Raw genomic sequence first — 27163 nt, 5'->3', positions numbered from 1 at the left:
ATTTATATAGTGTAAAATTTGCTCCTTCCAGTGTACAGTTCCGTGAATTTTGACAAATACAGTCATGTAACCATGACAATAAAGACACAGAACACATCCATCACCGTAAAACCTTCCCTCCTGCTGTCCATTCATAGTCAAATAGCAGCCCACACCTAGTGACTGAGTGTTCCCCATCCCTATAGTTTCACCTTCTCTACAGTGTCACATAAATGCAATCATACATATGTTGTCTTGGAGTCTGGTTTACTCAACACATTTGAGACTCGTATATGCTGGTGTGTGATGTATCAGTACTTCATTCCTTTTTATTGCAGGGTAGTAGTCTATTGTAGGGATATAGCTCAGTTGGTTTACCCATTCCCCATATGAAGGTATTTCAGATGGTAACAGTTTTTGATGATTATAAATAAAGCTGCTATAAACATCTGCACATAGATTTTTGTGTAAACATAAATTTTCATTTCCTTTATGTAAATATGTACTAGTGGGATTAATGGGTTGTATGGTGAATGTATGTTTAAATTAGAATGAACAGTCAAGCTGCTTTCCTATAAGGCTGTACAACAGTAATGCATGAGCATCCCAGATGTGCCCCATACTCACTTGAACTTGGTATTATCAGATTTCTGATTTTAGCCATTCTAATAGGTGTATACTGGTATTCAGCGTGGTTTTAATTTGCATTTCTCTAATAACAAATGATACTGAGCATCTTTTCAAAAATCAATATATATATTTTAGAGCAGTTTTAGGTTAACTAAAAAACTGGGCAGAAAGTACAGAGTTCCCCTATACCCCTCTTTCATCTCACACTTCCCCACCCCCTCCAACCAGTATCCCCTATTATTAAAATCTTAACTTAGGGGTGCATGTGTGGTACAACTGATGAACCAATATTCCTATGTTATTACTGACTGAAATCTATAGTTTACATTAGAGTTCACTTTTTGTGTTACACAATCTATATGAGTTTTGACAAATGAATAATAATATCCACCATTACAGTATCACACGTAATAGTTTCACAGCCCCCCAAATCCCCTGTGCCCCATCTATTCATTCCTCCCTTCCTCTCTCTCCCTCAACTCCTGGCAACCACTGACCTCTTTACTGTCTCCATAGTTTGCCTTTTCCAGAATGTGGTACAGCTGGACTCAGACAGTATGCAGCCTTCTCATGCTGGCTTCTTTCCCTTGGTAATATGCATTTACGTTTCCTCAATGTCTTTTCATGGCTTACACACATTTATTTTCAGCACTGAGTAATATGTATGAATTGTATAAATGTATCAGTTTATTTATCCATTCATTTGTTGAAGGACATCTCTGGAAATTTTTCTTGTTTGAAGCTACTTCATCTGATATTAACAGATGGTCAATTTTCTTTTACTTAGTGTTAGCATGATATATCTTTTTCTATCCTTTTAGCTTTATATCTATCTCCATCATTATATTTAAAGTCACTTCCTTGTTTAGAGTACATAGGTTTTTTTCCCCCCCACTCCATCTGAAAATCTGTGTCTTTTAATGGCTGTGTTTAAACCATATATATTTAATATAATTATTATTTGTTCTGTTTGTACACTCTGCTTTATGTTCCTCTGTTTCTTTTTACTGCTTCGTTTTGCATTTTTAAAATATTTTCTAAGACTCCATTTTAACTTATCTGTTGGGTCACTTGGCAGTATCACTCTGTATTCACTTTTTAGTGCTTGCTCTAGGGATTACAATATACATCTCTAACTTTTCAATCTACTTAGAATTAATATTTACCACTTTTGGTAAGTACAGAAAGCTTACAACAACAGAGATTCCTTTACCTCTCCCTTTATTATAGGTGTCATATATATTACAACTTCATACATTGAAAAACCATCAAGGTCATGAATTTTGCTTTCAACATCATACCTATTTTAAAGAACTTAGGAAAAAATCTATTCTATTTACCCAGTTATTTACTATTTCTGTGGCTCTTTGTTCACTACTGATATTCCAAGTTTTCTTCTGATACCATTCTCCTTCAGCCTGAGGAAGTTCCTTAATATTTCAAAGCAGAGCTGCTAGCTATGAATACTCTTAGATTTCCTTCCTTGAGAATGACCTTCTTTTGCCTTCATTCCTGAAAGAGATCTTTTCACTAGATATCAAGTTCTTGGTCAATAGCTTTTCTCTTTCAGCACTTTTAAAGCTTTTCTTCGCCTGTCTTCTGGCCTCTGTGATTCCTGATGAGAAATCCACAATCATTTGAGTCATTGGTCCCTTGTGTATATACTATGGGTTTTTTTCCCCTCACTGCTTTCAAGTTTTTTTCTTTGCTTTTCAACAGTTTGATTATAATGTATCTGAACCTGTCTTTCTTTGAATTGATACTGCTTGAAATTCAGTTTCATGGATCTCTAAGTTTGTCTTTCACCAAATCTGAGGAGCTTCCAACCATTATTTCTTTAATTATTATTTTCTGTACCCAACTTTTTCTCCTCCTCGGATTCTAATGTCATAAGTCTCACAGGTCCCTAAGGCTTTTGTTCATTTTTTCCCCAGTTTCTCTTTTCTTTTGCATAATTTCTATTGTTTTAATAATTTCTATTGATCTATCTTAAATTCACAAACTCTTCTGTTATCTCCCCTCCTGCTCTTAAGACCAGAAAAAAATCGTTCTTAATTTCATATATATGGTATTTTTCAGTTCTGAAATGTCCATTTGGTTCTATTTTAGAGTTTCTAGCTTTCTAAGAAACTCCATTTACAAAAGTATTCACTTTGACCTCTTAGATTATGGTTATAAAAGCTGCTTTAAATTCTCTGATAAATCCATCATCTAGGTCATCTTGCAATTAGCATCTGTTGGTTTTTCCTTTGAGAATTGGTTAGATTTACCTGGCTCTTTTTATGTCAAGTAATTTTGGGTTAAATTCTGAACATATTTATTATTATGTTGTGAGTCTCTGGTCCTGTTAAAATCCTTTAGTGAATGTTATTTTTTGTTTGAACGATCAACCTAGTTAGGTTCAGGGCACAAGCTCTGCCCCGCCTTCTCTAGGAGATAGCTCAATATCAATAATTAAGTTTTTAATAGCCTATATTATTTGGATTATTTAGGGGATTGTCTGGGACTTGAATGGTAGTTTAGACTATAGTTAATTCTCAAAACCTTATTATGCCCTTTTGGGCTTGGTATGTGAATGTGTACCTTAGGGGTGAGCTTGGGACTTGTGTCGATCTATACACAAATCAGGGGATCCTCTTTTTCAATTCTCTCACAATTTCCCTGCCACTCTCTGGCTCCTAAGGTCCGTTTTTCCCAACCTGTTGTCTAGAAGTCTAGGATTTCTCTAAAAACTCTCTTTTACACTGTTATGTAGTTCCACATACTGGGGACTGCCCTTGGGTCACGGAGGCAAGAGAAACTAGAGAGAAAAATAACACTGGTTCCTCACACCCTCTCCAGATCCAAGGACCCCTTCCTATCTCAGCTCCTGCTGCATGCACCAGGGCCACCACCACTGCCACAGGGCAGCTTCGTGCCTGGGGCTGGACTGAGGCAGGGCCAGGAGAGGGGAAAAGGGGGGGATGGGGAGATTTCCTCCATAGCCTCTGGCTCATGGTGGGGGAGGTCCCTTTTCTTAGTCCCCCAGCTACAAAGAGGGGGATTCTTGGGAGTTTTGGGGGTTTTTTGCTGTTGCTCACAGAGTAGTCCTAGGACTCAGCCCCACCCCATAGATCAAACCCTGGACATTGAGGACAAACACAAACAGTAAATTCACTGACATATCAGTTAGTCTTCAAATTGTGACTTCCCTCCCCTGCTGTCATTTACTTTTCAGGGTCCTCAACTGCATTTTGCATTATTCCCAGAGCTTTTAGCTGTATTCAGTGGAGAGACAGGATGCCGAGGACTCACACATTTGACTAGCATCAGATCTCACTCATCACATTTTAAAACACAACTGTTTTCTTTACAGACACAGTATGGACACAAACAGGAACTTAAGAGGCAGAAAAAGACATTCTAACACCATCAGTAAAAATTAAGTGCTCAGAATATTCAAAATTGGATCAAATACTCTTTAACTGGCACACTTAAATGTACCTAATTAAAGATGAAGTACACACCTGGCAGGGTAACAGCAAAACATCAATCTACTTTAAGATACTATAAAGATAATCAGAAAACTTCAGACCTGGTTTCTGCTTTCTTCTCCGTCTCCGATACATACGAACGCCTCAAAATACTAGCACCAGGCTCTCAAGGACTCACCTGTGTGTTCTGCCCACCATTTACTACTCTGAAACCATGTCGGCTGGCTTAGAATTGTGTGGTGTATGAAAACACAAAGCCACTTTTCAAAGCCAGCTTTCCATTAAAAAACACTCTTTCAGAGAGTGTACTCTCGAGCTTCAACAAGATGCCTTAAATAACAAGAAACACAAAAATAGCCAGCAAGGCAGGCCTGCTCACAGAGCGGGCTCAAATAACAAAATTCGGCCTAATTCAGGTCATTCAATTGAAGAGCTGTCTGGAACTGAGCACCAGTTTTCAACAGAGGGAAACAGCAGTCTGTTCAAAGTTAAAATGTTCTGGAGTGAGTCAGAAAAGGTTCACTACGGGACAGCAAGGGACTTAGAACCCCATTTTCATAAGGAACTGGTTATTTAACAGCTTCTAATTTAATGAGACTAGGCCTGAGCTAGCTCTCCTGTGAAAGCCTGACACACCCTGTTTTTCTATCCGCTTCAGGGTAAGAAAAGGGCCTGACCAGGTAGCACATAATCTCAAATCTCCTTTTCCTTTCTCTCAGCTGGTTAACGAAGCTCCAGTGTTAGAAGAAACTTCACTCAGAATCTAATAAAACTCTCTTACTTCACATAAAAGAGAACAACCTAAGAGAGGTTAAGTGACGTTCCCAAAATCACATATTTAAGTAACAGGCAAAAGCAGGGCCGTAACACAGGATTTCCAATTCCGCACCCCAGGCTTCTCCCGCTACCCCACGCTGCCCTCTAAGCAAGAGCAGAAACTGGGAAACTTCTGAAGCAATGGCACCTGGCAGACGCACCAACAACAGACACACTGGGAGTCAAAACGCAGGTGGCCGAGGAGGGTGATTTTTTTAAATCTCCCTGCCCCCCCTAATATCAGCATTCTGAAAAACAGTGTCCTTTGAAACCTTTTCATTTTATCTATTCATAAAAATAAATAAAAGCAAACACTTGTTGCCATGAGATAAGAAAACGTGTCTTTTCTTTTGGGGCCACCTGCTTTCTTAACCTGAGGTCACAATAGCATGGCAGAATAAACCTCAAGTGAGATAAGACAGGCCCCCAGACAGGAAGCTGCATGTCTAGTCTCACGTTTCATCCCTCCGGGTAAGAAATATTTTCTCCTTTCTCGTTGCTTTAAAACACCACCTGCTTTTCCTTATTACATCAATAGCAGAAGATATTCCAGACAATTCAGTTAAAAGCTCAACAGAAACTAAGAGGAAGAAACAAAAGAGGCAGTGTTGTCCCTTGTCCACGAGCAGAAAGGCCTGTGACCAGAACAGGGCATTCGTAAGCGCCAGGGCCCGGTGTGCCTCTGACGCCAAGGACAGATCCTGGTTTGTTCCCTTGACCGAGCGCTGCAATACGTTTCTGGAGAAATCTACAGACTGAGCGAATGGCCTGTTCAGCTAGCCCTCCCCTGCGGTTATCAAAGGCCGGTCCCAGAAAATGTTTCACTGTCTCATCCCAAGAGGTAAAATTAGGCCTTGAGACAAGTATCACAACCAACTCTAGAAACGCAGCTTCCTCCCTCCCAAGTGCTGCCTCAGCTGACGGTGGCGGTGAGGAACACGTAGCCGTCCTCAGATTGACTTCATCAGATACCAAGTGTTTTCCCTGGTTGCTGGTGCCCACACTCAGCACTCCATGCCCCTCATTACCATCTCTGCTGCAGTTTCAGTCAGAAAGGATTCACTGAAAATGTAAAGGCAAACAGTCAATAAATTTTTGAAAAATAAAGGCTAATCATCTAACTGGCTTTCCAAAGGCCCCTGATACATGGTACTAAGGCTGAAGCCACCGCTCAAAATCGTGACTTCAGTTTAGAGCGCAGCATGTCTACGGATACGAAGGGAGGGAGGCAGAGAGAGGGAGAGGACCCCTCATTTTTTTAATGGCCTGAAAATAAGTTTAATCTATGAAGTAAAGTCAGTGGTATAACATTTCTTTTAGAACATGAAGCTCAAAAGCTGGACAGTAAAAGATCAGAAGTTCCAAAGTATAGGCAGTGCTTACTCAAGAACAAATTTCTGGGTAGGACTTGAATATTTCATCAATATCTAAACTAAAAAGGATGGCATTTAAACTGATTTCACTAGACCACTTTATTTTAAAATTGCTATCTTTCTGACTGACCTCAACACCACATATTAAAAGAAATCACAAGTTGGAGATGTTGTGTCTGACGAGCTAGCTAGACATTCTAGTGTTTGGAGGGAGGAATAATCCTTCTTGAAAATACTTTGTGAAGTCAGTAATCGACAAAGGCCGCCTCCTAAGGAAAGGTAAATATGACCTAAGCAGGTCTCACAGCTCCAGGAGCCCTACATGGTGGGGTCTGGGGGTGGTAATCTGGTTGGAGAAGAGCTAGGAGTCTTGTCTTGAATCTGTACTGACATAGCAAGCACACTACCTACATTGTACGTTATAGACCAATAAACAGCAAAGCTCTCTACAAATGCTCTCGTTCACACTTAAGACTGAGAAACATCAAGCATTTAGCAAAGAGTAAAAACACCAAGGGTTGTGGACGGTGGGGGAGGGAAGGTGTAGATGAGGGGATGAGGAGTGGTGGGAAACCAAGCTCCAGAAAAGGCAAGTGACAAACGGCTGGCCTTGGTTTTTACAAGATAACTTATTTGGTGAAATATTTTTTAACAACAACACACACACACACACAACCCTGAAGATGAATGTCTATCATTGCATCATAAAATGTGTAGGTATGGAGCCTTGTTTTGAGAGTCCATTATCTTTAAAATCTGATCTAAATAACTTAATTACAACTAGAGTAAGTGTGCAAATAATTTCTAGTTGCAGAAACTGATAAATTTAACCAAAAAAAATGCTTAAGAGCACAACTTTATTTGCAAGTCCATCACAAGAACACTAACGAATTGGTTTCCTTGAGAAGAATCATGCAAGTGGCAGAATAAATCAGTTAAAGAGTCAAGGGAGAATTGTGGAGCTCCACGGAGGGTGCCAGAGACATATGGCTTTCAAAGTTGTCATGTTCATATTTTACAAATTCTCTTTATAAAATGAACATCATAAAATAATGTTCTTGTTTTCATAAAACAAAGACTCAAACTATCTGTAAGAAAAGTAAAGCTAATTTGATAACAGGAAGGAGCCAAGAGTAGTAAAATGATTCAGGTGTTGTCAGTAAGTCAGCTAATGTTTACCGAACACAAATAGGAAGTTACAAAAAGTTGACACTGTCCCCCCCTCTTACATATCTTGCAATCTTGAGTATCGTGGCTGATTCATTGCATTTGAGAGAAGTTCCCTTACAAATTTGGTGAAACCATTTCTCCACTGTTATCACTGGAAAAGCCCTTAGAAATCTGCAATCAGATGGGACTCCAGAGTCCCTCCAATCAGGCTGTGAATACAATGCAGACTTCTCCTTCAACACCTGAACAGGTCTCTGCAGAGTGTATAGACTGCCTAGTTGTACAGACTCCTATAGACTCCTTTAGTTGCACATTCACTGACTCTGTCTCACTACTGGCCAGGTCTAAGTGTATGCCAAAAGAAGTGCTGCAAAATATCTGAAATGTAAAAGATAGATACAGACAAATATATTACAAACATATTACCTAATCATTTTAATTTTTCTTGATTTTTAAGAGCATTCTAGTATCTTGAAACTAATTTTAATATTAACTCTGTTATCAAGCATAACCACCATTGGTGTGCTCTGGGCTCCCCCAGACTGGATAAGTATGGAGTATGAAGGACTGAGCTCTGGGTTGGACCCCATTAGAGACCCCACTCTTCAGCCCCGACAGAGCATCCAATTACGCCACATCATTTTATCTGCCAAATTTCATAGATTATTTATCATTATCCCCCGTGGAATTAATAAAATATATTTTGTTCACCACCTAGTACGAAGTAAGTGCTTTACAAATATGTTAAGTGAAAGAACTGAAATATGCCAAATTATTTCTCTGCAGAATTTCCCTAACCTATAACTCCAGCCATGCTTTCAAAGGAAAACCATGAGGTTAGTTTTAAAGACACATTCCTAGTGAACCCACAAAAGCTTCTATCAATCATTAGACTCTTTTCCAAATGCTTCCAAACTGTCAGTTTAATAACAGTTTATAATTTTGCTAGAAATTAATCACATGTCTGTTGATCTATAATTCCTAGAATTCATTTTCTTTTGAATAATTAAGGCAATGTTTGCCTAAATGTCTTATCTACGGGTACCTCATCTTCATGACCACTTAAAAATAAAAATTTACTGACAGTGGCATTAGATTCACATTTACAAATCCTTTTAATCCAAATTGGGTTAAGTCAGCTAGTTGTTCACTTAAAGCAAACAGAAGTTAACTGTTAACCACAGCAGTAGCTATTTATATGCAAAGTTCTCATGCTTATTAATACTATCATTCTTAATGCTTAACACATATAAATTTATACTTGCAAGTGAGTGTCATTTTTAGAAAAGTATAATTTTGAAAATGATCTAGAACATAATAATCTCTTGCACAGATAAACATTAAATAAGTAACTGTGTAACTACCAAATGAATTTCACAAAGTTATGTGTTTCTTTTTCAACATTCATGTTTTTCTTAATCAGGAGATTAGCCTTTTAAAAAAAAAAAAGAGTTCTTACTTCTCCAATCTCAAGATCTGTTCATTCACAATAAATAATTCACTCATCTGAATATTATTATAGTCTTTAAAATTTACTTATGTTGACATTATTAAAGTGTCATCTATTTATTCCTATTTATTTCACAAGATAAGAAAGAAATCTGACCTAAAAAAAAGCATATTGTTAGAATCTTTTTTAAGAAATTTATCTTTATGTTGAAAGTATTACAGAGGTCCCTTTTTCCCACTGACCCCTCCACCCCGCATCCCCGCAAGGCCTTCACCGCACTATTGTCTGTGTCCATGGGTTATGCATATATGCATATAAATTCTTTGGTTAATCTCTCCCCCACCCCCCAACCTTCCCTCTGAGATAGAGTCTTTTGTTGTGGTTTTGTTACCTGGACTTCAATTAAAGTTGAAATAGGCCAACAGAGTAAAAGGCATGTCATATATATAACTGAAGTAATCAATTCCATTTCTTTCTGTCCGGTCCTATATTTCAAGGTCCAAATCACACTAGGGAAATTTCAAAATTCTCCACTGCGCCAGGATTATGGCTGTGGAACCAGGTAACTCGCCCACTGTACTCATACTAATATGCGACTTACAGTTCTACAGAGGTTTTCATTACTGACATGCCGAGAAAACTTATTCCGCATAGTCTGCTTCTGTCACCAATTCATAGATGCTGCTGCCTGTCTACAACAGAGATGAAATGGGAGGGAAAATGCAGATCAATTAATCAAACGCAGGTGCCAGCAACCGATCAGGCACTGGTCACAGGGATTTAAAAAGGTGTGTGGTGGGCAAAATACATTGCCTTTGAACTTTTAAAACTTGCAATATGGTAGAGAATACAGCTATATGTAAATTACAACAATATGAATAGCTACTATTTATGGAGCATTTACTGAGTACTAGGAACTATGCTAAGCTTTTGACAGAAACTACTTTATCAGTTGGCCCACACAAAAGCTCGATGAATTAAGTTCCTTGTAAAGCCTGACCTGCCAGCCCCAGGTAGACACTGTGTACTACTGTGCCTTGCAGATTTTTCTATTATCGTCTATACCAATGATATATGAATATTACATTTGGGCAGGCACAGAAGTGCTATAGAGAAAGGCATAATAAAGTGTGTCTGGGTCTGGCAAGGACAATTTCACAGGTATTAAGAGTTTAAAGGGTTTGCAAGATTGAAAACTAAAATGGCAAACTGGAAAATTGGCCCAAGCCAGGTCTTCACAGCTTAATTGAATTATTTTGACAATTTAAGTTTCCACATTTATTGGAAGCACCCATATTCAAATAAGTTTAAAATGTAATATAGGACTACTATTTTAATTATCACAATTTGGACTAGTGATGCCACTCTGTTGCTATGAAGTTACAGACAGACTTGAAGCATAACCCTACTTTTCATATCCAGAATTAAAATACAGATCATTTAAGGATCAGACAACCTCAAGATCATGACACTTATTTTTAAAATTCTATACATTTAATACCATCTCTTAAAATTTATCACATCATAATACATGTACCTATGTTTTGTCCCCTAGATGGAAAATAAAGTAGGTCTTCTATTTTTTTTGAATCCCAAGATACTTTGTGCCTGGCCCAGTGTACCTACTTAATAAAATCTATTACAGAATCTGAAATATGGCTTGAGCACCAAGAAGAAAACAAGAGGAGATTTCAAGTTCCATACCTAGCATTCTCCAGGAGAAAGATTCATTGAATTTTGGAAACTTGAGTCATCAGATAGAAGATCTGAAGGTCAGGGAAAACTGATCAGGCCCCTTTACAGTCTGGGTGAAATACAATTCTCCAACCCTCACCCCTACCCTCACCCCGACCCCCATCTTGCTTTAATTCCAGGTTCAACTACAAAAATGCAACTATTTTAACCACAATCCTTCTTCCTACAAATCTTCCTGCCAGGAAATAGTGCAGACATTAGAGCATTCATAGCACTGGGAAAAACATACCACCACATAAGAAATTTGCATGCCAGCTGACTCCACCTTTGTGTGTCAACATACAGGTGACCCTTGAATAAGGTCATTAGGAGCACTGATCCATGTATAGTCGAAAATCCATGTTAACTTCTGACTTGCAAAAAACTTTACAGTCCTTCCTGAGCATCCGCAAGGGACTGGTTCCAGGACCCCCAGGGATACCAAAATCTCCAGATGCTCAAGCCCCTGATATAAAATTATGTAGAACAGTGTATACAGTTGGTCCTCTGCCTCTGCAGATTCCTAACCAGGGATTAAAAATACTGTTTTCAATCCATGGATACGGAGGACTGACTCAACATGCATCGAAAAAAATCCACGTATAAGTGGACCCACAGTTCAAACCCATGTTGTTCAAGGGTCAACTTAGTTACTTTAAGTTCATCCCTGAGAGTCTAATCATCTTTCATACATGAATCAACTTCCATTTTTTAGGCTTGCAACACTGATGAAGAGATCTGTTTTTGTCTCAGGTACTGAGAATAATGTTAGACATAAATGTCTTAAACTTAAAAGTATCTCTTTTTTCCCCAACTACTTCAAAAAGATTGAATAGCAACAGACCGTGAGTCAGAATCAACCAGAGGGGATATTTCGTTACCCACACCCACTGCACAATTTTCCTATGACATCCCTGATGCATGGATAATCCGATTCAGCTCAAAAGTTACTCACTAGCGTCACACTGTTTTAGTTTTTATTTATTCATTTTTTATTGAATGACTGCTGTGTGCCTGGCACCACACTATGCACTGGTGGGACAGGGGTAAGCAAAAACAGAAAAATAAAAACTTGTCTTCATGGAGATTACATTCTAGTCAAGAAAAACAGTAAGTAATATAACTATCAATTAGTGAAAGGTGCCATACAAATAAAAAAAATAAAGCAGGGAGATAAAAAAATGAAGTAAAAAGTAAAGAGAGTAGGGAGGCCAATGGTGGGGGATGCCCTATAAACAGTGATCAAGGAAGAACTCATTAAGGGGACACACTTGAGACACGCGAAGATGAAGGAATGGTGGGGATACCTGAGGGGTGCTTCCCAGCAGAGGAGTGAGACCTGGCAGGAAGCCTGTGTGCTCCTGGAGACCAGGGCGGCTGAAGCAGGAGTCAAGTAGTAGGAGGAAGTGATGTTGGCGGAGGAAGGGGCATGAACATGCAGCCTGCAGGCCGTGGCTGCTACTCAGCGTGGCGGGAGACACCCCAGGCAGCACTTTCAGGAGCACTGAAGTGGCACCACCTGCTTCCTATTTTACAAGAATCATTGCAACTGTCATGTGGAGAAAAGATGGCAGAGGGGTAAAAAAAAAAAAAGGCCGACTGAACAGTTAGGGAGACTTGGGGTGCTCCAAGTGAGAGATGGCATTGTGGATCTGGTGGTAGAAGTGGAAGTGATGAGACACAGATTCTAGATCTAATCAGGAGCTGGATTCAGAGGATTTCTTGGCAGATTAGATGTGGAACATGAGAGCCAAGGATGACTCCACAGCTTTGGACCGGAACACCAGGAAGGATGCCCTTACCTGGTATGTGAAAGATGGTGGGCAAAGCAGGAAACCAGGTGAGAAGCTGGTATGAGAGTGTGGAGATCAAGAGAGGTCTGGGCTGACCTCTTGATAGTCAGCAAACACAAGGTAACCTAAGCCACGACGGGGATGAGATCACCCAAGGAGCAAATGTAAACAGAGGAGAGGAGAGTGCCAGTGACCTCTGGGGCCTGCCAGAGCTAAGAGTTCTGGGCGACGAGGGAGGAAGAAAACGCAAAGGGGGTTGAGAAGGAACCACCTAAGGAAGAACTGGGCCGGTGTGCGTCCTGAAGCCTAAGAAGGTGCTTCCTGAAGGAATGTCTGTCAAATGCCTTTCACAGGCCAAGTAGGATGAGCAGTGAAAGCTGTCCTTGGGTTGAGCAACACAGAGAACGCGATAAATGTGACAAAAGCAACATTAGTGGAGTTATAAGGGCAAAGGCGTCTCTGGAAAGAGTGGGAAGAGATGAACAGAAGAGAAGGAATACAGACGATTGTTTTATGTAAAGAGAAGGAGACGAAAAAGATAGTAACTGAAACCATGTCACTGATGGAGATAGAAGAAAGAAAATCACTCCATTCCTATTTTTAAAACTTCGGAAACTTAAATAGGATATGAATGCGAATGAGGTCTCAATTTTATATATTATTTTTATGCATAGTCATTCCTTTTCTCAATTACTTATTAATAATTCTTTCTTTTCCCCATTATTTTATCTGATTTGTTCAACACTAAACTCTTACAAACAGTCAAATCTATTGCTGGAATTTTTACTTTGTTCCATTCATCACTTCTCTGCTTTTAGTAATATATTATGCCACTATATGTTACATAGTCTTTATTTGGAGTAATTGTTTTCTGTTTCCTGTCTTTCAATACTGTTTTGTTAATCTCACCAGTATTCCCTCAACAATCATTTATAAAGTATCATATTGGAATTTTACTAGTGCATTAAGAATATACATTAACCTGGGAAATATCATTATGTATTTAGCTTTCACAATCAGGAACTGGATTTATCATATAATGAAGAGGCAGGGCAGCCACTGGTCCTGTCAGGAACCTGGACTTGAATCTCAGCACTGTCACTAACTGCTAATTCACCTAACCTTTCTGTGCTTCCTTTAATTCATTCATAAATGAAGGAAAATACTAATCTTCTTAGTTAATGAGTGAATGAACATAAAACACATGCACACATAGGCATAAAGGATGGGCTTTGTTTTAGGGTCTACCATATGTTGACTTTTTACAATACATCTAATAAGCATTATATCCCAGGAAATAAAGATTAGAGATTTTCACAGATAAAGAAAGTATCCAAGGAGGCCCTGGCTGGGTAGCGCAATTAGTTAGAGCATTGTACCATATTCCAAGGTTGTGGGATTGATCTCTGGTCAGGGCACATAGAAGAAACAATGAATGAATAGATAAATAAGTGGAATAATAAATCGATGTTTCTCTCTCAAAAATGAATTTTAAAAAGTATTCAAGGAAAAATAACAAACTGTTACAACTCTATGTGTACAGTATTTGATTAAAACACATCGAATGAATTTTAACATCAGAAATAATTTTTAAAAGATGAGCAGAACAGTAAACTCTGAAAAATTCTATATTTCCTTAATGTAGGAAAAGGGTGAATATAATGAAGATTTTATAAGAATTTCCAACAAGCTTGCTTTCAAGGGGCATGACAAAAGACTCCAACAGCTTTGTTTTTCTGTGTTTTTTGCATGTTTTCATTTCAGTGACTTCACTGCCAGGTGGGCAGGAGGCCTGTGGGCCCTGCGTGACCTCTGAGATAGTCCTGAGACACATGCTGTCTCACCTACAAAACCACAGATGGCCACATTACACTGACACTGCCTTCCACCCAAAAATAGTGGAGGAGCTCTAGAAGCCGCTTTGTGAATTTATAGCAAATACTGGAGTTAGGTAGACATGGCGATAAACTGCTTCAAATTTTACCCTGATAAAGTATCCAAGGAGGCCCTGGATACTTTACATCATTAACTTACAATGATGCCTACATTTCAAGAATCTCTGAAATCCATTGTTACATGTATTTCAGTCACTATATAATTTTCTTCCAAAGCTACAAGCACTTGCTAACCAAATATTAAATGGTGCATGTTTAGTCCGTGAATACTAGGCACACAATTTTCTTTTCGATTTTCTCTCTACGTTGAGTGGAATGAGTTCCTGACATGGAGTCATAAACGAAATCCAAAAATATGATAATGGAGTTTTATATGATAGCTTCCATTATTAATATTCTTATTGTTCCAAAGCTATTACCTTCAAGTTTTTATAAAAACTATTCATTTTTTGCCTCTTAAAAGGCAGATATGTCTTTTCTACTGGGATCTGAACCCTTTTGTCTACAAATAGCCATGTAAAATATTACAAGACACATCTAATATCGCAGGTCCAACCAGTCCCTTGCTACCAGCAGAGATTATACTCTAACAAATAGGTTCACATTTTTACTACTTTCTTCTTCAACCCTCCACACAGCCAAGAAAAACTGCTTGCTCTCCTCAATGCTTAACATTTCTCACCCTCCTCTTTCCTCAGTAGGAAAGTACCCTTCTCTCAGAAAACCTGTTTATAACTTCCTTCAAGACCGGGTTCAAAACTCTGCTTGTCTGGCTGGAAGGTAATTTTACAGAATATAAACTGAACACTTGAAAGATAAGAGTACTGCCTGGCTTTTAAAGGACTCATTCTGTCTTTCAAGTTTGACTGTTCAATTTATATACAGAATATTTACTCACCCATTACTAGTTATAAGCATTAAACTCTCACAATAATTTTACTTCCCAGGACTGTGAAAAGGTGTTAGAGTGGTGACTGAGACAGCTGCACCTGGTAACAAGAGCTACCATTTACTGCTAGCCAGGCATGATTACATGCACCAGCTCATTGAATTTCTACAACCATCTTTTCTTTTTTTGTCTTTACTGTTGAAAATATTACAAATGTCCCTTTTTCCTCCATTGACCCCCTCTAACCTGCCACCCCCGCTCTAGGCCTTCACTATTGTTGTGTCCAGGGGTTATGCATATATGCATACAGGTTCTTAGGTTAATCTCGCCCCACACACACCTTCCCTCTGAGATCTGTCAGTCTGTTCCACGCTTCTGTGTCTCTGGATCTATTTTGGTCATCAGTTTATTTTGTTCATTAGATTCCACATATGTGTAAGATCATGTAATACTTATCTGACTGGCTTATTTCGCTTAGCATAATACTCTCCAGGTCCCACCATGCTGTCTCAAAGGGTAAGGGATCCTTTGTTTTCACAGCTGCACGGTATTCCATGGTGTAAATGTTCAAGAAGATGCTTGATATGACTTCAGTTTTCTTGAACTTGTAGAGACTTGTTTTGTGTCCTAACATATGGTCTATTTTTGAGAATGTCCTGTGTGCACTTGAGGAGAATGTATACTCTGCAGCTTTGGGGTGAAACGTTCTGTAAATGTCAATTAAATCAATCTGATCTAGTGTATCATTTAGAGTCGTTTCCTTGTTGACTTTTTGTCTAGAAGATCTGCCCAGTGAAGTCAGTGGGTTATTAAACTCCCCTAATATGACTATGTTTTTCAGCCTGTGTGATGAGTCTTTTGTTCTGAGGCGGGTCTCTTGCAGACAGCATATATTTGGGTTTTGTTTTCTTATCTATTCAGCTACCCTATGTCTTTTGATTGGAGCAGTTAATCCATTTATACTTAAGGTTATTATTGATAGGTGCTTATCTATTGCCATTTTATTTCTTTATGCCTATGTCTCTCATTCCATTTCAACTTCTTATTACAGCAGCCCCTTTAACATTTCCTGCAATGCTGGTTTGGTGGTGATAAATTCCTTTAGTCTTTCTTGTCTAGAAAGCTCTTTACCTCACCACCTATTTTGAATGATAGCCTTGCCAGATAGTCTTGGTTTCAGATCCTTGCTTTTCATTACCTTGACTACTTCATGCCATTCCCTTCTGCCTGTAGAGTTTCTGATGAGAAGTCAGCTGACAGCCTTATGGGAACTCCTTTGTGAGTAATAGATTGCTCTTCTCTTGCTGCCTTTAATATTCTGTCTTTAATTTTTGGCATTGTAATTATGATGTGTCTGGGAGTGGGCCTCTTTGGGTTCTTCTTGCTTGGGACTCTCTGTGCCTCCTGAACTTGCGTGACTTTTTCCTTCACCAGGTTAGGGAAATTTTATGCCATTATTTTTTCAAATAGGTTCTCTAACCCTTGCTTACTTTCTACATCTTCTAGCACTCCTATGACGCAAATATTGTTACATTCCATGTTGTCCCACAGCTCCCTTAAACTTTTGTTTTTTTGGTTCTCTGATGGAGTGACTTTTTCTACCTTGTCTTCTGATCCTCAGCTTCCCCTAATCTGTTTATTTCTTCCAATGTATTTTTTATTTCTACTATGTCATTCTTAATTTCCTTCATAGTTTTCATTTCTTTTCTCATGATGTTGAGCATCCTTACAATCAGTATTCTGAACTCTGTATCTGATAGATGGCCTATCTCCATTTCATTTTTTTTTTTTTCTGGAGAATTCTCCTTTCATTTGGGGCTTGGTTTTTTGTCTCCCCATTTTGGCTGCCTGTTTGGATTTGTTTCTATGTATTAGGCAGATCTGCTAGGACTCCCAGTCTTTTGGGTGGTCTCTGGTGCAGGCCAATGTCAGACACTGTTTGCAACTGGCCTTTAGCACCCTGTTTGAAGTTTTCTGCAATCCACAGGTTGTGGTTCCTTCTGCTGAGGGTGGGGGCATTTGGAAAGGACCAAGAGGTGCACCATGGTCTGCTTGTCCAAGCCGTGGGTCCAGAAGCAGATCAGGCAAGTAATCAAAGCACCCAGAGGCTGATTGTTATTCAGTCTCTTAATGAGCCTCAGGCTGTAGAAACTCCACAGGGTGGGGCAGTTGCCCCTCCCCCCAGGCAAAAGCTGCTTGGATGGTAAATGTGTGCCTGAAAAAGATGTCCTCTGCCATATGGGAGAATGACTCAGTACAGGAATCCAGATGGCTGCCCTCTGAGCTCTATCCCAAGAGTAGCATCCCTAGATGCTTCTCACACAGCTCTAGTCCACTCTCCCCTCCTTCCGCTGGAGCCCAAGGTGAGTGGCTGCACCTGAAACTTTGTACATTGGCCCTTTAAGAAGGTGCCTGCATTTCTAGCTGTCTCTCCCTGGCAGACAGAAACCTCAGTGCTTTTCACAGCCAGATGTTATGTGGGCACCTTTCTCAGTTCTGGTGCTCCAGGCTAGGAAGCCCAGCTTGGGGGTTGAGGCCCCAGAGTTCTCACTGGAAACCATCCACAGCTGAGACATCCCTCTGGACCTTCAGCTGCTGCCTGTGTGAGCCCAGCCAGCCCTCTCACGCCTCCACACTTCCTATGTCTCTTATGCAGTCTCCACTTTACATCCTTGGTTATCAGGGTGCTCTCCAGCTAGTCTTCAGTTGATTATTTGGGCTGGTTTTTCTATATTTTAGTTGTCAGTGTAGCTTCCACTCAAACCGCCACCATCTTGGAATCTCCAACAACCTTATTTTCTAAGTGCTATCATAACACTCGTTCTAGAGATTTGGAGACTAGAGTGTACCATGGTAATCTGCCAAAGATTACACAGCTTACGTGTGAATGCTTAACGAATATTGATGCTTTCCTTCAGGCACTGTAAAAGCACTTTACAAATATTAATTTATTTAATCCTCATAACTACCCTGAGTCGGGTATTATCTCTGTTTTACAGATGAGGAAGCTGAAGTGCAAGACTTGACATAGTCTCCCAGGTAGTAAGTAGCCAGCCAGGGTGTGAGCCCAGGCAGTACAGATCCAGAGGCCTCAAGCATCACCACCAGGTTATTCCACTTTCTGAATTAACTGTGTATCTGAGGTTTCTTGTGTTGAACTACAGCAATGATCTGTTGTTCCTTTTATGCATTTTTTAGTTTGCTACATATTTAAGAGCTTAATATATAAAGAGTAGGGTAGTTAAGTGAAGTGAGAGGACATAAATACTATTATTACCTAATTAGCTAACACTGTAAGTTTCTGGTCTACCAGGGAGATGAGTCATGGCCAGAAAGATATGTTACAAGGAATAATGCAGTTAAATGCCCTGAGGTGTGGTTCAGAAAAAGTGCTAACATTTAGCAGAGGCCGAATGAGAAAGCTTTCCTGATAAAGCGAGGCCGGGAAGGATGAGTAAACATCCTTTAGAGAATTCTGTGGTAGGATTAACAACCTCGTGTTTGTCTTTCCCCAGCAGACTTAGGTCTTTTAAGAACAGGGACTATTTTTATCCCTGTCTGTCCAGCACCCAACAAAGTCACCACTCGGTAAATGACTGTGGGACAGGGGCAGAGAGAATGTGTGGAAAAGCACATACCAAGCACACACAACATCATGAGCTAACAGGAGAAGCAGAAATAGCATTTTTTTTTTTTTTAATTTTAGTTGCTACATCATGGGCAGTATCTATGCTGTCCAGCTCCAGGAGGCCCCACTATATTCCAGTGAATACACCCCCTCTAGGGCAAATGCAGCGTGAATGGAGCCCCTGGAAGTGCACAACACAGCAGCCCTAATTATAAGCATCCCTGCTCACAAGCTCTTAGCAAAGAAATGTTCTAACCAGCTCTGCTTTCCTCATTGTCACGCCATGATAATGCCATGACTATATTCTTGAAAACTCACTTTCAAAGTTTATATTTTAAAACTCACATCCACATCACAGATCACAGCAAAGAACAATCATGCTAGATTCAGGGACAAGTGTCAGTGTCACTGGCAGTGGAGCCTGGGCAGACTAGGAAGCCAGACCCCTCCAGGCAAACTCTGGCTCCACCAGATGCTTTGAGACCAAGAGAAAGTTACTTCATCTCTTCCTACTAAATATATTCACCCTATAAAGAATAGTATTGTGTCACTGGATTATTATGAAGATTATGTAAATATATGCAAAATGTTTAGAAGAGTGCCTGACTCAGAGTAGCACTGAGCAAATGCTAGGTATTACCATTCCCAGGGCTTTGGCAGCTAAATGGATAGTCAATTCACATTCTTCTCCAAGAGCACAGCTGAGATCTGCCCCCAGGGCAGGACGGGGAGATGATGAAAGCAGATAAAGAATGCTGATGCCTCTGGCGATCCCATGACACTGCTCAGCCTTGCTGTGAAATGAGGCTCTGCCATGAGGCTCTGACACGTACTCCAGACCACACTGTTCCAAAGAGTGGTACTAATGTTTAACAAAACGTCAACTATAAAGCAGGCAGTACTCCCAACCAGTTTAGAATATCTGTGAAACCTGGCTACTTTTCCTCTCTATATTCAGGGAAACTAAATTTTAAATGTAGAAAAAGGTTTTGAGGTTTTCTGGTAAGTACAGGTTTTCATCATGACAATGAAAGTTTTCTTTATAGAAGGCTACTATTGACTCTGAAGATCAAAGAAAAAAAAAGTAAAGAAATGAAAAGAATCCCACTTCTGGGAATATATCCTAAGAATCCCAAAACACCTATCAGAAAGAAATATGCACCCCTATGTTCATAGCAGCATTATTTACAATAGCTAAGATCTGGAAACAGCCCAAGGGCCCATCAGTAGAGGAGCAGATAAAAAAGCTGTGTGACATTTATACAAATGGAATACTACGCAGCTGTAAAAAAAAGGAGCTCTTACCCTTTGGGACAGCATGGATGGACCTGGAGACTATCATACTAAGTGAAATAAGCCAGTTAGAGGAATACAAATATCTCATAATCTCATTTACATGTGGAATCAAATGAACAAAATAAACTGACAAATAAAATAGATCCAGAGGCATGGATGCATGGAACACAATCACAGATCTCACTGGGGTGGAGGGGACAGGGAGAGATTAACCAAAGAATATATATGCATGTATGCTTAACCCATGGACACAGACAATAGTGTGGGGAAGGCCTGGGGTGGGGCAGGTCTTGGATGAAGGGGGAAAATGGGTGACATCTGTAATACTGTAAACAACAAAAAATAATAAATAATAAATAATGAAAAGAGTTGTAGATAGGAAGGATGTATAAAGGAACCCAGCTGGATCAGAAAAAGGAAAGGAAAATATATCATGTGCTTTTGAGTGAAGATGGCAAAGACTGCCTGCTATTTGAGGTCTACCAGCAGGTTCTACATCATTAGAGGTGTTAAAGCCAAGGACCTCAGTATGAAGTCATTGAATTTAGACTGTATTCTTACTTTGGGCTTAAAATACAGAAGAGGAAGATATGGGTGGGTGAAAAAGAAGTGTTTTATACAGACATCCCATGAATAACTTCAGAGAATAAATGTGAACAGACTTCCCTCATCTCACTCGAGACAACTCACTCGAGGAGGGTGCTGCAATACTACTAGACAAACACAATCACGTCATAATCCTCACCATAATTCTGCAACATTAATGCCGCCAGAAATAAAAGGAGGGAGGGTAGTGCATAGAAACTGTTAATGTGTATGAAACAGAAATAGAAGAAGTAAAACAAAGTTTTACTTTACATGTCAGTTTTTGTACCAGTAGAAAACATAAATCAAATACAGAAATCTTGCTTTAATAAAAGTTGAAATTGAAAGAAATTGAGGGAGGGGGTGGGAGAGAAAAAACAAACTTGATTGCAAAAGAAAAAAGCATTCGCTGATTATTTAAAAATCTGGCTGATTCTGGCCAAGTACACATAAATGAAATTTTTTGGCATTAATGCATAATTGCATGATGTTTTGATCAGACAATATTTTATGCTTGCTTTGCATTAAAGAATAAGAATTCGAAGTGCTACTTGGCAGGGGGTGCGTGTGATATTTTTAAAAGAATTACTCAACAGGCTATACCATACTAATTACAAGCTTCATTATGCAACTACAAATTGTGTTCCAGTAGAGGGAGCCCTGGAACAGAGGCTGACAGTAGAAACTGATGTAAATCTAAGATTAATTCAACAAACTCAGTGCTGTACACATCAATACGTCAATTCTCAGTAAAGGTTTTGAATACTGGTGACTATCCACATTTGGAGACTTCTTGACATTCCCTACACACGCACTAAATTACTGCTTAATCTTTTTTAGAGGCTTCTGTTGAAGGACCCAGACTCTTCTCATTCCAGAAATTCATGGCCACATGCTATGCTTTACCCACCCTATAGCAATTACCTCAGCCAAGTATTTCTAATATTACAATATTCAAAGAAGCATGAGCTTTGAGGGGGAAAGGAGAGATTAAAAGCATGGTGTGTGTGTGGGGGGGGTCAGATTCAAGGGATGTTTAATCTGATCACATCATTTATAACTAAAAACCTCCAATGACTGTCCCCGCATAGGCACGGCCAAATGAACCCTATTCAGCCTAACCAACCCCCTCCCACCAAAAAAACCCTCATTCCAGTTTCATAGCCACCCCACTGCCCTGTTTCACTCACTCTATGCCTCAAGTATTGCTTTGATTTTTCTGTGCCTTTACATATGCTGTTCACTCTACCTTGAATACCCAGTAGGGTAAATAGAAAGTAGTTTTGTTTTTATAATCTTGACTTTGTACCAGTGCCCTTGTCATTTAACTGCCACAGGCTATTTCCACATCCAGCATTAGGAGACCTGTTTCACACCTGCTTCAAAGAGTTAGAAGGATTAAGTGACATAACATATGTAAAGTTTAAGAGCAGTGTAACTAGTGCATACTAAAGCACTAAATATTAGTTCCTTTCCCAGCTCCTTGTACATCTGTTGAACTCCTACTTATCCTACAAACCCGTTTAAATAACTGTTTCTGCAAAACTTCCTTAATTCTGTGTTGTACTTATTTCCCTCCCTTCCCAAAAGAATCAATTGCCCACTTTCTGTGTCCTGCTGGCACTTACGGGAAACCTCCGTTGCATTTTAATTGCTTGTGGGTGGTCTCTCTGTTCCATGTGGCTCAGGGGTTAGCGTGTCGGCTCACACACTGAAGGGTTGAGGGTTCAATTCCCAGTCAAAGGCAAGTACCTGGGTTATAGGTTTGACCTCTGGCTCCAACTGGGGTGCATGTGGGGGGCAACCAATTGATGTGTCTCTCACATCAATGTTCCTCTCTCTCTCCCCCCCCCTTCCTCCCTCCCTTCTACTCTCGCTACAAATCAATGGAAAAAATATCCTCGGGTGAGGATTAACAGTAAAATAATAATTATTGCCTACTTCAAATGAGACAGAATAATTGAAATTTCATTAGCATTTGTTGAATAAATGAATGATATCATTAAATTGTTACAAACTAAAACCCTTAGATGGCCTTTCCAATATTTTATAATACACTATTTAAAAAAACCAACAAAAAACAATCCTAACCTAGGGTGGTACACTATCAATGATGGAATTATTTTAATGTTTCTGCTTACTATTCATACATTTAATTCATTTCTTTAACCATTGCCTCCTATGGGCTAGGAATAGATCAGTGAACAAAAAGCCCTGTCCCCGTGGGCCTTATATTTGCAAGAGGTAAATCTGTGAAAGAAAGAAATTATCACTACAAACTTGTCAACATTAATTATCAAAAAAAAAAAAAAAGTAACATGAAATATTAACCCACATGTAGTGTATCAAACAAACAAAACTGATTTAGTGTCCTTAAAAAATGCTCATGTTAGGGAACCATTTTCTTGTAGCTAAAAATAATTCTTGTGACTTCTCTTTTGGGAGGTTAGTAATCTTCGTGAGTGTTAAGGATTTTACTATTGCACCCCTTGAATAGATCCTAATCTGAAATGTGTTGTTCAATGTGGCATATTTCAAAGCCTGTTTATGACCTTAAAAGATTCTTCATTTTATAAATGAAGAGGTTTTATGAAACTTTGTATCAGAGGTTCTATTCTAAGAGGTGCTTTCCCCAGGAGTGACATAGGCCTTACCAAGACTGAAGAAGGACCATATCCCAACTGGGTATACAGTCAGGCAAGCAGCCCAGGCCCCACAGGACCAGGCTATGAGACACAGAGGTGTCCACAGTTCCTGCACACCAACCTTTCCAGCCTTACTTCCCGCTTCATCCTTTGTTGCATCCAACCTGATACCCAAGCAAGCCCTGTGCTTTCCTTTTTCATTCATTCCCTGGCAGAGAAGGTCCTCTCCTCCTTTCTACTGTTAAAATACTACTTATCAACATACCACTTGCATCACGAAAAGCTTCTGGCTTTTCCTCTGTTCGGAGTAACCTTAACCTTTTTTTAAATTTGTCAGCCCTGAAAGCCTTTCTTAGGAGCTTAGCAAGTCCTATCTTGCCTTAGTCCCACCCTGCCACCCTTACTGGAGTATAAACACTCATCATTCTGTTCACAATATCTGGAAAGGGTCCACAGTATCCAAATACCCAGTACTGGCCATAGCTGAACACTAGGAAGCCTCATTTAGAGATCTCTCCAAAACATTATTCAATTTCAAAATCACAAGATTCAGTCTCAGTGAAGAAATCTTGCTATCTAAAATTGTTATTTCTATGCCAGAAGAAACAAAAAAAGGTGGTCTGGGTGTCCCGAGCAGAGAATGCAGAGAAAAAGAATCCTGATCATTTGACTTTAACGCCAGGTTATTTGTTGAAGGGTCCTGAAGGCACAGGTGGTTCCTAAAAAAAAGAGGTTTCATTCACTTCAGCTGTACTTTTTGGACTTTTATGGGCCAAATTAACATTTTACTGAGAGCCATGCCTTGCTTCACTAATTAACAATACAAGAAACAAACTAAAGGGAGGTCAGTAATGACAGCTTTGGGATATAAAGTGCAGTGAGCTGGGTGGGGTTTAGGCTAATGGTTCCTGTGGAGTTGTCTAAATGGGGCTCGGTTCCCCTGAGGGCTTACAGAGAAGGGGTGAAAAGTGTGAATGTCAAACGAGAGGTGAATGGAGAGATCATCAGGAGCCGCAGGTTGAAAGAGCTTTCATGAAGCCCAGCCACCAGGAAGAAATACATCAAACGCACCCTAAAGGAAATAAAACACTGAATTATGAAATGCTACATTTAAAAGGCATCAGCGGTGTGTCTTAGAAAAACTACCAGCGAGACTTTCGTCTCACCCCCCCCCACTTTCCCTCAAAAGTGCTTTCTAATAATACTGACCACATTCCAAGCAGCTTCTGTCTGCCAAGAACTCCCCGATTGTACTTGCCCTGCTCAGCAACCAGGGTGAAAAAAAAAAAAAAAAATCAATGCCAGGGGAACCTTAATCCCTTCCTTTTGGAGTAAATTGCAAATATCTATCTTGCTGGGCATTTATCCACAGAGGGAGTAGCTCCTAAATGAATTTAGGAAGTGAACGTGACCTTTAATAGATAATTTGGTTCCCAAGAGGAAGGCAGGAGAAGCAAAACAAAGAGGAGAATCGGTGAACATGGATTGAAAGGAAAAGTTAGAAAACCAGAGGAGCAAGGAATTCAGTTGGGGAAAAGATGAAAGCAAAAGGCTATAAGCAAAAAGAGAAACATTATACTCCACCTAAAGATAAATGACTAGAAAAGGTGAGAGGGGGGAGGGTAGCAGAGAATAGTTTCTGAGTCCAGAATTAACTTTAAATTTAACTTGCTGCGACTTTAAGACCGACTGCGTTCGGAGTTTGGAATCCTAGAGAAGGAAAGGTGGAGACAAGGCGAGGCAATACGGAAGAGCTGAGCGACCTCCGTCGCGAGCTGAGCGGCAGCATCAGGTAGGGCTGGATCAGGGCGAACGCTGGCGATGAGCGAGGCTCCCGTAAGTGCTCAGAGGGGAAGCAATCGCGCGGATCCACTAGTTCGTGGGCGAGCGAAGAGTTCACGTGGGCTCGGGGGAGACTACAGCAACCCACCCACAGCCACCACCACCCCACCCCCAAAACCGAGCCTTAGAAGCGGGACTGGCAGAGGCGTTCTCCCGGCGAGAGAACAGCGGGAGTATTCTCGGTCCCGGCGAGACCCGACGGGGACCCCAGAGGCGCCAAAGGAACGCAGCGACCGGGGTCCAGGGCGGCGCGCCAGGGCCCCCGGGTGCCCTTCCCAGCTCGCGAACTCACCGATGCCGAGCCCCACGACCAGGCGGCCGGCCAGCAGGGTCTCCTTGTTGTTCGCAGCGGCCAGCACGGCGGAGCCGGCGGTGAAGAGCGCACTGGCCAGCAGGATGGCGGCGCGGCGGCCGAAGACGCCGTTGAGGGCCCCGCCGGCCAGCGCCGAGACGGCGGCCGCCCCCACCGTGCTGGACACCAGGAGCTCCTGCCACAGCGCGTCCAGGCTGAGCTGCCGCTTGAGCAGCAGCATGGCCCCCGACACCACGCCGGTGTCATAGCCGAACAGGAAGCCGCCCAGCGCGGAGAAGACCGCCACCACGTACACGAAGGCGGGGGTCTCGTCCTGCTGGAACTGCTGCCGCGCCGCGCGCTCCAGGTCCCCGACGCCGCCGCCCGCGCCCGCGCTCTGCAGGCTGCTGCTCGACTCGGCGGCCGCCAGGAGGCTGCGCTCCCCGGCCGCGCTCGCCGCGTCCGGCTCCTGCTGCTTCCTGCGCCGCTCGCCCTTGAGGCTGCTCAGGCTGCGCAGCGTGTACTCCACATTCTCGCTCGCCTTGCGGGACATAGGGCGGCAGGGGCCCGGGGCTGCCCGGGGGGCCGGGGCTCCGCGGGCCGGCGGTCTCGGAGGGCTGGACAGCCTGAGCCGGCGGGAGCGGCCGCCGCCGTCGTCCTCCCGGCTCCCGCTCCGGCTGCCACGGCAGCAGCAGCACCAGCCGCCGCCGCCGCGGCCGCAACGGGGAGAAAGTTGCTGCCCGCCGAGCGCCGGCGCCGCGCGGTCGGAGCCTGGCGGGTCTCACTCGAGACTCACGCCCCGCGCCTGCCGAGCTGGCGACGCGGAGCGGGCGGGAGGCGGGGCCGAGGTCACGTGCGGCCGGGCCGGCGGGGCGAGGCCAGGGAGAGACTCCGCCCCCTGCCTGGGCGGGGCCGGCTCGGCGGGCTCCGGGCCCCGCCCCCGGGCCGGGGGCGACCTCTGCTTTAGGTTCCTGCGTTTGGGGCTCTGGCGTCGCTAGGGAATTAGCTCTGGCTGGGGGGGGGGGGGGGGGGGGGGGAGGGGGGCGTGTTGCAGCTGGATCGTAGGCAGTGGGCTTCCACCTGAGAAACGGTCATTGCACAGTTCGGGGGGCCAGGGAGAGGACCTCTTCAAACATCCTTCTGCCAGCCTGGGGTTGCCCATGGCTGCAAAGGGCCTAGAAAAAATGCATATCTTTTTTTTTTTAAATCCTCAATCTGAGGCTATTTTTTCCATTGCATTTTCAGAGAGAGTGGAAGGGAGACAGAAACATTCACGGGAGAGAGACACAGCCTTGGTGCTGGATTGGTTGCCTCCTGCACCACAGGGGGACCTAGCGGAGGTCAGTATCGAACCCGGGATCCTTCCCCAGTGGGCGGCCGCTGCAACCACTGCGCCAAACCGACTAGATGGAGAAGCCCATATCGTGGTGTGGCACATAGCAAGTCCTCTTCTCTCTGTAACATTGTGACATACATTGGTCTGCTGTGGGCCAATTCAGGACTGCTCTTCCAATGTGTAACGAGTTTTCTCTCATCTCCAGTCCCTCCGCAATTTATGCTTATTTTAAACACTTGGTAGGTCCTGATTCTTTGAGGACAGAGATCATGTATCTCCCCAGGTGAATCCCAAAGCTCCTTCTATGGATCCCTCACGTTTAAAAGGAAATTCACAT

The 27163-nt window shown here is 41.7% G+C and overlaps 1 protein-coding gene across 1 annotated transcript in view; it reads right to left on the bottom strand.

The window, feature by feature from the left end:
* Positions 1-26300, bottom strand: part of SLC2A13 (solute carrier family 2 member 13) — a 270634-nt gene extending 244334 nt beyond the window's left edge. Inside the window, exon 1 of the mRNA XM_081128412.1 lies at positions 25491-26300. Coding sequence (XP_080984538.1) covers positions 25491-26043 — 553 coding nt within the window. The 5' untranslated portion in view covers positions 26044-26300. The remainder of the gene's footprint in view (positions 1-25490) is intronic.
* Between the last annotated feature and the right edge of the window lie 863 nt (positions 26301-27163).

Source organism: Miniopterus schreibersii (assembly GCF_964146895.1).
Source record: "Miniopterus schreibersii genome assembly, chromosome: 2".
Classification (NCBI taxonomy): domain Eukaryota; kingdom Metazoa; phylum Chordata; class Mammalia; order Chiroptera; family Miniopteridae; genus Miniopterus; species Miniopterus schreibersii.
The sequence above is the reverse complement of the archived record's forward strand: the minus strand, read 5'-3'. Positions and strand labels throughout refer to the sequence as shown.